This window comes from Lissotriton helveticus, chromosome 5_1 (genome assembly GCF_964261635.1).
Source record: "Lissotriton helveticus chromosome 5_1, aLisHel1.1, whole genome shotgun sequence".
Taxonomy (NCBI): domain Eukaryota; kingdom Metazoa; phylum Chordata; class Amphibia; order Caudata; family Salamandridae; genus Lissotriton; species Lissotriton helveticus.
The window spans coordinates 1,665,592,863-1,665,605,686 of NC_136065.1; the positions used below are offsets into that span (position 1 = coordinate 1,665,592,863).

Below are 12,824 nucleotides of genomic sequence, written 5' to 3' on the forward strand. Positions count from 1 at the left end.
AAGAGAGAAAAATCTAAATAAATATTATATACTAGACTTAGCTGAGGAAATGGCAGAGCTTGCAAGGGACTTCATTCCCATGGGATGTGCAGTAGAAATGTAAAGTGTAATGGTCTATGGAGGGAGTTGAATGCATTGCACTCTCGCCTCACTGGCTGAGGTTTCGGTGTCTTCCAATGAGGTGATCATGCTAATAAATTACCACTGTTTTAAAGCCTTGGAAATACACTAATATTAAGCACTGCTATTATAAAGCACTGTGGGGCTCCCAGCTCGATGATAAAGACACTATGGAAGATTCCAAAGCTGGAGAAATGTAATTTACTTGGTGTTATGCCATTTCTAGGATCCAAAACCTCTAACGCATCATGATGTACTCTTGGAAAATAAAGTTTACAAAGGAAGTGTCTTGGCTATCCAGCTGGAAAGCAACAGTACATGAGAACCTGGACATCAGTGGTAGGCAGTACCAATCACAGATACTGCCAAGATAACGTAGACTTTTTAGAACCTGAGAAAAAAGGCTTTACGTAAGTTAAATTGACACACACATCTTTAAAGAATAGGCACATGCTGTAACACTTGCTTTAGCTCACCAAAAGTTCATTTTGCTGGAGCTGGTTAATCTTACCGGGCTCATATGAGGTGCTCCCTCGTTGGCCAGTCTCAGGTCCCTGGAGTTCTTCTCCATCTGGAATGATGGGTGCCCCGCTGCGGCTGCCTGTGCAGCAGCTGCGGCCCCAAGCTGCCGCAGCTCCTCGATGAACACTTGCACGTTGCCAATGCTGTCAGACTCATCCTCTGGAGACTTGCAGGCACCTTCTGGGGCTGTAGACATCATCGGTACTGTTTGCACTGTTGACGCTGCTTGTGCGGTTGATATTGTTTGCGCTGATGATGCAGTTTGCACACATGATGATATTTGCACTGCTGGCGGCATCTGCCCTGATTGAAGCTTAACAGGTGGGTGTGGGGTGGTTACCAGAGTCTCCTTGCTCGGTTGCATTCTATGCTTCATCTCCCCTACCTCTTCTTGCAGCCGAATCAGGATCTCATTGTTGGACTTGGCTAACCCTAACGCAGCCTCTGCCAGGCCTGTGGTCTTCTCGACCCGCTGATAGATGAGATGCAGTAGTTGGTCTGTGCTCTGCACGGCCAGTCCTTGTCCGGATATGCTGACCGGGGTGCAGTTGATAGACGAAGAGCCAGCTGGGGGGGCATTGTTTTCACTCTTGAACGGGCAACTGCAACACTTTGCCTCAGTTCCAGCTCCACTAGGGGGAGAGAACAGAATAGTGGCACTGAACGACATCTTCCCAGAGGATACAGTGGTTGCTGCAAGGGCCGTAGAAAACTTTGTTCTAAACCATTACAGTCCAGTGGATAACCAACAGTATCCTTTTTAGAACAAGTCTGTCTGCATTCATACCCCCATGCAAATATTCCTCTGGGTGACATGCCTGCACAATCTCAGTGACTCCCTCCATGTGGAAATAATTCCCATAATGAGAACTCTCACTTACTAAGAACATCGCCCGATTCTATGGGTGCTGTTTTTGGTCCTCAAACGTACTTTCACAGTTGAGATGATGCTGTTCGGATACAAATCAAATCCCTGGTTACCAGAAACATCTTGCCTCCTTTCAGGACGTGTGTTTCCTTCACAGCCGAAATAATTCCTATTAAAATTCCTTTATACGGACATCTTTGAAAAGTCAGAGTAGCTCCTTTCTTTCCAGAAGAGTTTCCAGTGTGGAAGACATCTGGAATGGGCAGATGTAAGTTAAAGTGGAACGGTTTCACAGACCCTTGGAGGCCTCAGACGACAGCGTTGTCATGAATAATACTTTGGGGAATAGTGTCCACACAAATCCAAGAAGTGACCAACACGTTCGCTTACACGACTGCTGCAGAGGTTCTGGTGCTTCCGCCCTGTAGCAAGACGAAGTGTCGCAATCATCGCATGTGCATCCAAGGTGGCCTGGTCATTACAGCTCATGTCTATGGAAGCAAAGCTTAAGGAGTAAAACAGAACAGATCTTCTCTGCAACCAAATTAGGATTTTTGTATAGGAGAAGCGAGATAAAGGTTAGCTATCGCACACATAACTCCATTTCATTGCACACTATGACACACAAGAATAACAAGAGTAAGCTGAGATGGGAAAACAAATGTTTGTACATGTGTGCACAGACATACAGCCAGAACATGCAGTGCACCGGCAACAACAGGTAAACATTCTTCACACACAAAGCCGGTACAGAACATGGAGGCGTACTGCAAGCTTCCCTTGCACTAAAAATGGGTACATCACAAGCCTAAAATTTTAAAAACCCATAGGTGCAATATATATATATAAATACAATTATTTAGTATGCTGTCACAAGTACATGTTTGAATTGACATCCTGTTTTTCTCATCTGGTCTCAAGTTGGTGTCAACATACCGTTTTAACAACACCATCTCATGTTTGATATGTTTCTCCTACATAAAGAAAATGTTATCTACAAAGCCCGTCTGCGCTCATCAAATATTAGGATAAGTAATAGCCTGCAAGTACTGTCACTTTTCTTCACTGTAGGTCTCGCTCAAGTGCTCTTCATCCATTGGCGGCTCTTGTGTTCAGGAGAACAACCCAAGGCCGAGCAGTGTGGAGAAGGTGACCTCGTTTAGTACATAACACACACAAGAGTAGACAAGGTCTAGAGGTAGTGTGTGTCTGAACAAACGACTGTGAAGCAATTGGATGTAAATGTAGGCGACAAAAGGGCTGTTGAGTTACAGAGGTTTGAATAAATCCTCGTTTAGTAGCCAGGGCGGTGCCAACCCTGCTGCAGACCTCACTACTAAGTTTACGTGGCTGGTTGACACCAGGTGATTGTGCATTGGGGACAACAGCAGGAATCGATGACAAGTGGTTGCATCAGGGGATGCTTGTAAGAAGCTTTCATGAAGCACTGATGAGTGGACAACAGGATCAGTGAGCCTGGCTTTCACCAGTGTTCAGAGCCGCATGGTGCACTACAACAGAAGCACGCGGTCGTTTATCAATACCAGCCAAAGGCATACTACTCTTATAATCCCAACAGAATCATTTTTACTAGGTTCACTACACCAAAACAGAAAAAAAGAGTTCCACGGCCATGGATCTATCGAGAGAGGGACAGCTGTGTTTCAGGGACATGAGACACGTGAAGAGACATGTTGTGACCTTCGCAACACCATTTTCCACAAAAGACATCCGGAAATTCCACAAAAAGACCCAAATTATTTGTTCAGTGAATGCTCTAGAAACAAGTTCGCTGTAGGGATAAAGAGGATACAAATAACTATTGTAACAAACAAAGGAATGCAACCATTATCAACAATTGTTATTCTCAAACTATCTCATGTGGAGAAATTTAAATACATCTCAATTTAGCAACTGTAAAAATATATGAATTATGCAACGCCAGAAGCCTGAGCCAAACCCACTCGAACAAGTACAAAATGTAACACATTATTCAACCAAACTCACTTGTTCAGAAATAACCATTTTCTATGAATTTGAATATCAGACAAGTTTCTTCCAGTACAAAACCATTGTGCATAAGAATATGATTTAGTACTTCTGTTACAAAGAAGCTTCTATGAGAGAAGACGGAATGTATCAGGACGACACTATACTAAAAAGCATTTTCAGAAATACTAAAATCTATGAATACTGTCTAGGGCGGAGTGTTAGCATCCTTGGCCCCACTCTGGAGTTAATGATACAGAACAGTGTAGTACAATTGTCAATGCAGACTAACATCCATTGCAACTAGACAACAGCGGAAAGGCGATGAGTGTCAGGACAATCACTGTCCGCTTCAGCATATGTAGTGTCCAATCTTGAGTAGATCAGGTCATGAACATTCCGGAGACCAAAAATCCCCAGTCTTTTGAAATCAAATAAAAGTATTATGACTGGCCCAGTCTTTTTTTCAAGGAGTTGGACAAAATTGAGGCCTGAGGGTGTGGATTCAAGCAATGTGAACTGAATTGCCAATTCTGAGCAACTTTCCACCTGTTTGCATCGATTTTGATAGGTCAGCCAGGATTCAGGTATGTCTTGTACTTCCAAGGTGAGACCAGGTGAAGGTAAATACTCCTCATATGGAAGCTTTAGAAGGTGATCACCTGGACACAAGCGAAGAGCATCAACCCCATCTCAAACCACTATGCAGAGACCTCCTGACAGGAACTAATGTATGGAAAGGTGTTGTAGGGACCTACTTTCGTCCTGGAGAAGCATGCCTACCCAACCACGTTATACTGAAGCTCTCTATTAAAACAGTCTCCAACGCAGAACCACAAAAGACTTTTCCACGTTCAGGGCCCAGAGCTTGTGAAGCAAAGAGAATGGCTGACTGAGGTGAGGACTGTCTTGAATGACGGGATGTGGGTAACCGTACCTGCCCTTCAGACTTAGGAAGCTGTTAGTACTGTCACCACCGTTCTAAACATGCGGGTGTGGGGACCAGTCCAAACAGCAGCGGCATTTTACTAAAAAATGTCTGCTACTCGTCCAGAGCCTAAGAAACCATCTGTGAGAGTACAGCATAGAGATGTGAATATGACATTTGGAGCTCCAGAATGCACAAGATTTGCATTCCTTGGATCCGTTAAACTACACCATAGGCAAAAACTCTGGGAGCAAGGAAATAACAAACGTGACAAGTCCATGGAGAACCTAAGCACTGGGCAACAGCATCCCATTCAAGAAGCACGGGGTGACAGAGGTTCTTGGAGGTGGTGGACTTGGTGGTCCCGGATGCCGTGTATGCATATTACTCCACATACTCCACATCATCTTTGGTTACAACAATGGCGACTGGGAGGAGAAACAAGGACTATTCATAGAAAGGAAGAAATCACTCCTATTTTACATTTTGGTGAGGTGAGAAGTCTTCCGAATTATACTGATGTAAGATGGTAGGAGTGTTTTTCTGAATTTCATAGCATTTCTGCTGGCCCTTCAGCTGTCATTTGCGAGGCAGACTAGAGCTGCTGAGAACTGGCACATTTCGGATGCACCCTCCCAAGGCTTTATATATTTTGTGTGCGTGCCTCAAGTCTGTCAGTTAGGCTTGTTTCCTTGGCCTGTGCCAAGTCTCTTGCTCATTTCGAGGGGATGGTTTCAACGTCTTTCATGTAGGCTTATGTGATGCACATTCCGCCTGTGCACTTCCGTGCGTAATGACATCAGTTCACGGAAGGATGAAGAGACGTGCTCAGCTGGCCCAATGCCCAGCTGCATTCAAAGGCTGTGTTTTCTCAGTCAGTCGCTTCGAGGGGCGCACTATAACTGTGTTTATTTATTTGAGTGGCACTAGAGAAAGAAATAATATATGTTTTAAGCAGTAAAAAAAGAAATAGAAGTAATAAAGTACTGTATCAAAGAGGGAAATGCTGACAGCTGCTGGAAGCAGGTGTCACAGTCTGATAATCACTGAAGATGGTTTGAGGAGACGGCAGGACGGGAGATTCATGAGAATTATGAAGAATTTTGAAGAAAGGACAACACAAGAGTGATTATTGTTCTATCCTCTCACGCTGGTACTGCTGCAATGTAAAGACATGCGACTGTTGTGTTTTTAGTACTTCTAACCATGTACTAACACACTGCAGCATAGTATTTCTTTTTTCCTCAAAATATAACTTGCTTTAACTGTTGACTGACAACGTAAGTAAAGGAATGTATGTCAACATATTGTTGTGTCCAGTTCCCAATGTTTCATTGCTTTCTTATGTAGCGTTTGCAGCAAATGTGCTTGCATAGACTTTTTGCAGCTGCTTTCACACGTTTCAAGTTTGTTTTTGTGTGATGTTTCCTGGGTTGAATATCACTCTTTCCTTCCTGCACTGCTTGAAAGAGAGCCCTTGACATTTACTTCAAAGAATGCACGATACTCTGAGAGGGTGAGATTGGGTTGAAAGGGAACATTTACTGCAAAGAGTGCAAGATACTCTGTGAGGGTGAGAATGGGTTGAAAGGGAACATTTACTGCAAAGAGTGCAAGATTCCGAGTGGGAGAGCACAGGTTGAAAGACACCCTGTGACATTTACTGCGAAGAGTGCAAGATACCCAACCCGTGGAAGTACAGCCCTGTGGCAATTATTAGGAAGTGTGCAAGCTATCTTGAGTATGTTATATTCGTTCATGACAAGTGTTTTGTTGCAGCATCATCATCAGAGTTAGCCTACCAGCTTGTGCAGTTTGCTGTGGTATTTAGGAGTTTTCTGTGTGTGCGATTGTTCCATGCAGTTTTGAATCCTTGAAAGGGGGATATGTGGTGCAGTATTTCTGGGATAGTATTTGTGTAGACATATCTGTTTAGCCACTTTGGAAGTTTGGGAGTTGGAAGTGTTTTTTTTTCAATCATGGTATTCGCTGAGGTCTTATTTGCAGTTGTGTCTTTTAGGATCTCGAGTTTTGTGTTAAGCTCTTTTGTTGGTTGGATTATGTGATGTTATGCCATTGGATGGGTGTGCGTCTTTCATTTTGTTCCGCAAGGAACCTGTCTGGACTCCTGGTGATGTCATAGGATATGGGTTCCTTGGCAGACTGTTAGCCAGAGTCCCAAGGCCTGATCTGGCCGTTATATCTGCTTCTGGTGATGTCATTCATGCTAATTTTTGAATAAACCTTCTTCTAAAAGAGCTACATGTGATGTTCTCTTTCAGGCTCCTTTAAGACTAGAGGGCTCAGAGAGCTCCTGTGTTCTTAGAATACAGAATGTTGTATCTGTAGGATTCTGTTCTTGTCAGTTGCTGTGGGCTGTTGCTGGATGAGGTTGAATAAACCCACCTCTTGCTTCAAGAACCTGTTTACCTTGTGATTTATATATTACATACCTTTACATTGGCGACGATCGGGAGTAAAAGCCTCAACTCGAGAACATCACACTACATGTCTGTGTATTTCTACCCACCAGCTTGTGGTTCTTCTCTGAATGCTCTTCGAGAGAAACTTGACTACCTGAGAGCGAGCTAGAAGTAACCGCATGCTGCAGAAGGCCCACCTTGTGATATCTTGAAACCTTCCTGACAGGAACCGCTTTAAGCAACTGCCTGTTTTGGCCCATTGAGGGCTGCATTTGCAGTGCTGATGGAATCAGCCCAATCAGGGCTACAACTACTTGCTCCAGCCAGGTTGGGCCTGTATCTGCCGTATTGATGGCATTGGCACAATCAGAACTAAAACTGTTTGTTCCAGCTCGGTTGGGCCCCAACTGCCTTGCTGAGGATATCAGTCTGATGCGGGCTGCAACTAACTGAACTGGCACAGTCAAGGCTGCACCTACTGTATCGCGGCATTGGCCTGGCCCTACTTGGGCGTCTTCTGCTGTAGTGACTGAACAACCCGGTCGGGGCTCAGACCTGCTTCAAAGTTCCACAGGGAACCAGGCAATGTCTACACTCAATGCACAAGGGCCACTTTACTGCAGAGTTAGAGCTGGGCGGCTGCTAACACAGAGACGCAGCTGCACTTGGCTAATGCGGTGGCCCCTGAGATTGTCCCCACTTGCCATAGGCCCATCCACAGAAAGGAATTTGAGGCTGTTGAATACGCTCCAGGGAAGAACCAGAAACTATTGCGTTATCCAAACCACCGCCAGAGGTAAAAGCCTTGAAACAAAGTGAATTGAGTGCACATTTGCTTTGGGAGGCAGAGGGGCCATTTGAGACTGCACCTATGACTGATTCAATAATTTATCATAACTATTTGGGGGACCCTCCATCAGGAGTCAATACTGGAGGATTTAGCATGCAGGGGCTCAATGAGTGTAGCACCACTGGCTAATGTCCTAACTTAAACTGTACAACATTTAACATTGTTGTGTGATTAAAAAATACGTTTTTTCCCTAAATGACAAACACTGGTCTCTAAAATGAAATTATTGTGTGAGCTGGCTGATAGTTGAGTACACAGCTTGTGCACCCCACACCTCCTCCCTAAGAAGCTTGTGAAGGCTTGCCCTCACTACCCTGATAGCTAAGTGCAGAAGGGGTTGCACTTGGATCTGTTTTCAGAGCTATAGTAGGATGGGCCCAAGCAGTGCTTAATTTGTAAAACAAATAAGTGACAGGGCACTAGTCAGGAGGCCACTGCAGCTTGCACCACACATTGCCCCTAGCATGCTGCCAATGATAGTAACAGCATAACTACTAACCATCACACTCCTACAAGTGTGACAATTTGGACTATTTCGGGCCCCCTAGAATTGTTTGGGTGGCAGGTAATAGTAATTTAAAATGTATTTTGAATTAATACTGAACTGTTGTTGTGCTCGTCTCTAAATCAGCGAGACAGCTCCATCTTGTGGCAGACTGTCACAAGCCCTGGTGCTGACAATTAAGTGCTGGTGCCAAGCACCAGAAACCACTGGCTCAAATTAAGCACTGGGCAAACGACACCATTGTCAAAAGATGTCAACCACCAAAGTTGGGGACTAGCAGACTCTGGCACGAAGCCCTTAGGAAAATCTGACTACCAATTTGTTGATCTCCTGAATGGTCAGCGTACACTAGTAATGATAGATGATTGTGCCTAATAACCTTTTACTTACTTTTTGGCCACCATCACAGTAGTGACAGTAACACTAGCAATGGACAAAAATTTTGCAATGATGAAACATCGTTTTTACCAAGACTGACAATGTGCAATGAAGTTTAGTGTGCGTGAACTCACAATTTAATACATCTTTTTGTGAAGGTGGTTTTTGCATTGTGTGTTTAGAAACTGCGCTTTTAGAAGCAGCTGGTTTCTTTGTTCAAACAATTCTGTGTGTCTCTGCCTGGTTGTGGATTCTGTCTGGATTTGAATGTGATAGGGTCTGGGAAATGTCTTGACCCAGGAGAGGAGTAGAGGACAGCAACAGGCTGACCTGCATCAAGAGTGTAGGGGGGAGGAGTAGCCCCTGGAGGTGAAGAGGCCTGGGCTGCTGCCATAAAAGAATGGCTCCACCTCCTGCTGAGTGATTGAGGAACCATACCCCCACTAATCAAAGGAAGAATATGTCACTGGCAGGGAGATACCCAGAACTGGTTTAGACAGGGGTCAGTGCCCCCTGAACACAAAGACATTTAGGGGTATAACTATGAGAGTTGAAATCCCTGAACGTTGGACTGATCAAGACGAAAAAGGATTGAAAACTAATTCATGGTCAAGAGGAACCTCTGCCCAGAAAGAACAGCTGAAGAGACTGAAGAGAAGGACTGACCCTTGCTGTGAGTTCTGGGGCTGGCCCGCAGTTTGCTGATTTAAGTAAGGAGAGGCTAATGGACTTTGTGGTGTGCTGTGTCCCCCTGCTTGAAAGGACTTTGCTGTGTGCTGTGTCGCAAAGTAACTGGTACCCAAAGGCCCGAGGAGAGCTGGCTCCCTTTTGTGGAAACTCAAAGTTTCCAAGTGTGTCTCAGGGCCGCTGTGTGCGTGTGCTTTTTGCAGCCTGAGCATTGCCCCAGGACTGTGTGGCCCGAAACCCAACCGAGTCTCAGCGTAGCTTTGTGCGTGTGTGTGTGTGTGCAGCCTGAGACTGCTTGGGGTCCGTGGTGCTGGTTGGAAAGTGCCCCATGACTGCAGTGCCCCCGCAGAGTGAATCATCTTCGACGCTGCTGTGAAGTTGGTTGTGGCCCAAACCGTCATCGTAACGGAGGGTGCGTATCAAGATCGCGGCCACCGGCCCGAGCCACACCAGGCTGAAGGATTTCGTAAAGCTAAGGAAGTCGTGAGGTAATCGTGATCATTGTTCGCAAGAGGAATCTGCCCAAGACCGTCAGCAACGGAGAAGGCAGCGCCGTAATCTGTCCGGCTACAGCATTGCCTTGCATCGGAGCTGCGTCGTTATCGGGAACGCCCAGCAGGACGTACGACGAGCAGGGAGAAAAAGAGCGAGGCTGCACATTCCCCAGGTAAGGCTTGGACTCCGGTCGGGAGCCGCAAGCATGTGTGGCCTGGGGAGGTCCGCAGGAGGAGTACAGGAGTGCTCCTGTCTCTCTCCCGCTGCATCGTGTTAGACGCGCTGAGTCCTCGAGTGGCCCGGACCTGCCCGGCAATACGGGGCCGCCCTCGGAAGTTCACGACTATTGTCTGTGGTTGGGGCCTAGTGGTGCCCGTGCTATCCGCGTCGATTGGCCTGGTATTATTCCTGCCTTACGAACTGCCTTATTACTTGCATTAGGGATTGTATCATTCCTGCATTACGAACTGCCTTATTATGGGCATTGAGGATTTAATTATTCTCGCATTATGAACTGTTGTATTACTTGCATTAAGGAGTGTGTTATACTTGCATTAAGGAGTGTGTTGTACTTGCATTACAAACTGCCATATTATGTGCATTGAGGATTGAATTATTCTCGCATTACGAACTACCGTATTACTTGCATTAAGGAGTGCGTTATACTTGCCTTACGAGCTGCCTGATTACATGCATTGAGGATTGCATTATTCTTGCATTACGAACTGATTTAGTCTGACGATACGAACTGCATTAGGAACTGCATAGCATTGCACTAGGACTGAATTTGAACATCGGGTACAGCTCATTAATACTGCATGAACCTACAAGTTTTTGTTGGCATAATAACCGGCTGCTCGTGTCAAGCTACCAGGGGGTGAGCAGGGGTTATCAAAGAGGGCGTCCCTCCTTTCCCTGACTAGAAGCAAGGGTCCCTATTTGGCCAAAGGTTACTGCCTCAGCCAACTAGAGACCTCCATTTCTAACATCACTGAAAAAGAACAAGGTCCATGACAACTTGCAGCTTGGAGAAGGAATGCTTGAGGTAAACCAAGCTCAGGTGAGGGAACACCGTATGAGCAATACCTCTTCAAGCAAAAAGAACTATGGTAACAAAAAACAAAAGTGATGAAGTGATTACAGGAAACAAATGTTTCTTTAAAAAAAAAATCTGTCAGGAGAAACAGATATCACACACTAGATGAAAGAAGGAAGCTCATTGGTAACAAAGCCAAAGCTGGAGCAATCAGAAGAATGGCAGTATACGTATCAACTCCTATTTGAAGGAGGTCGCTCTTTTCAATTGAGACCCTCTTAAAAAGGAACATTCCTTCATATACTAAATAACCCTCTTTCCAAATCTGCATCATCCTCATGAAATGTTTTCTCCTCCATTCACTTTAGTGGGATGAGCCCCTTAAATCTCCAATTGTACCCTCATTCACAGCCAACATGCTGATAGGTTTGTAAAAAACATCACTGGGAAGTTTTCCAAGTATGTAGACACCAATGCAAGGATGCTACCTAGAAGACTTTGCACATAAGAGGCACATGGAAATTGAATCAGCAGTGTTGTGACCACGGCCTGGTGGACACGGGTTGTCACTACTGTTAGAGCATTATAGTACAGCATTCAGTGTATAACTCATCAGTACGACCACTCGTTTGTTTATTTATCACCTTTCGAGACTGAAAGGCTGCAACATTTTAAGAATAGAGGCCGGGTGGCACACTACAAGCAGATCGCACATGTATGAAACTTTAATAAAGTTGTGTGTCTGCCATTTTAGAGTACTTTTATGACAGCTATCATTATGTAGAGGTGTGTAAACTTACCAGCATTTGGATGGGGTCACCCTCTTTTAATAGCTATTGTCTCGTCAAAAAGCAATCCTAGATTTCAAACAGGTCAGTAATTTAAATGTGCAAGTGCTGCGTACCGGAACTTTTATGGTTTAAAAGGCAGAGTACAAACACTTCTCAGCAGTGGTGCAATACTTTTAACAAGTACACACACTCCTCTGTAACATAAAGATACTCTGTAATAGTGAGTACCTGCACTTTTAAATTTACATTTAAAGCACGGAATACGATCGCCGTCTTTGCACACCCCCAACGCCAACCGAAAGCGGTTTATTCCCGGGCTTCAGCTCATTCGAGAGCCAACAAGTTGACAGATAGGAGTTTCACTTAGGGCCCGTCTACTTCTGGGGTACTCTATCCATTCCATTCCAGTCCACGAAATGGAAAAATGTTTTTTCCAATGAAAACGTTTAGGTTTTTTTAATGTAAAATACTGTTCTTGACAATAAAAGTATGTTTCGCTTAACATGCAATAATTGACAAGTTATAGTAAGGTTAAAGAACCTTTTAGGATGAAAGATTTACTTTCAATGTAAAGTTATAGTTTTGTGACTGTTTTGTTTCCAAAAGCATCAGCGTTTCTCACGTCAGGATAGGTCGTACTCTGCTATAGAGCTTCTAAGCCGGTACTACCAGCAGGTGGCGCTGGCGCAACGCTCGTCCAGACACGTGACCCCAAACGTGGCGTGAGGCAGGCATCAGGGGGTGTAGGAGGGACACGTGCACGCAGCGGTAGAGCTCGTGTACGAAGAGGAAGTCAGAGGAGGACGCGCAGAGGGCGGAGTTGTGGTCCGCGTAGCTACCATTGGTCGTGGCCAAGGCAAAGGAAAGGCCGGGGGAGGGCTATGATTGGTGGGAAGCACCCATCAATCGAGGCCGTAGTATTTGGAAGCGAGGGGTCCCGAGAGGGGAAACGCGCGCCCCGGAGACCGGAGTCATCGAGTCACCCGAAAGGCTCGCTGACTTCTGCCATCTTGGATGGTATACCTGTAGTCACTCAGTGATGCCTGCAGCGCAGAAACTTGAAGGCACTCAGCGTGGCGAAAATGTAAAGCGCATTGCTCAACTATGGAGAACGCAGACACGGTCAAAAATATTTACGTTACCACGTTCGATGACATTGCTAACCACATAGAAGGTCGAAACACATCAAATGTTTAAAGTGAGAGCAGTATAATAAACGCCGCCGTCAACCT

The 12,824-nt window shown here is 45.2% G+C and overlaps 1 protein-coding gene across 1 annotated transcript in view; it reads right to left on the reverse strand.

The window, feature by feature from the left end:
• Positions 1 to 12,824, reverse strand: part of C5_1H14orf93 (chromosome 5_1 C14orf93 homolog) — a 254,856-nt gene that overhangs the window by 146,155 nt on the left and 95,877 nt on the right. Inside the window, exon 2 of the mRNA XM_078644890.1 lies at positions 632 to 2,001. Within this exon, the coding sequence (XP_078501016.1) occupies positions 632 to 1,312 (681 nt within the window). The 5' untranslated portion in view covers positions 1,313 to 2,001. The remainder of the gene's footprint in view (positions 1 to 631; positions 2,002 to 12,824) is intronic.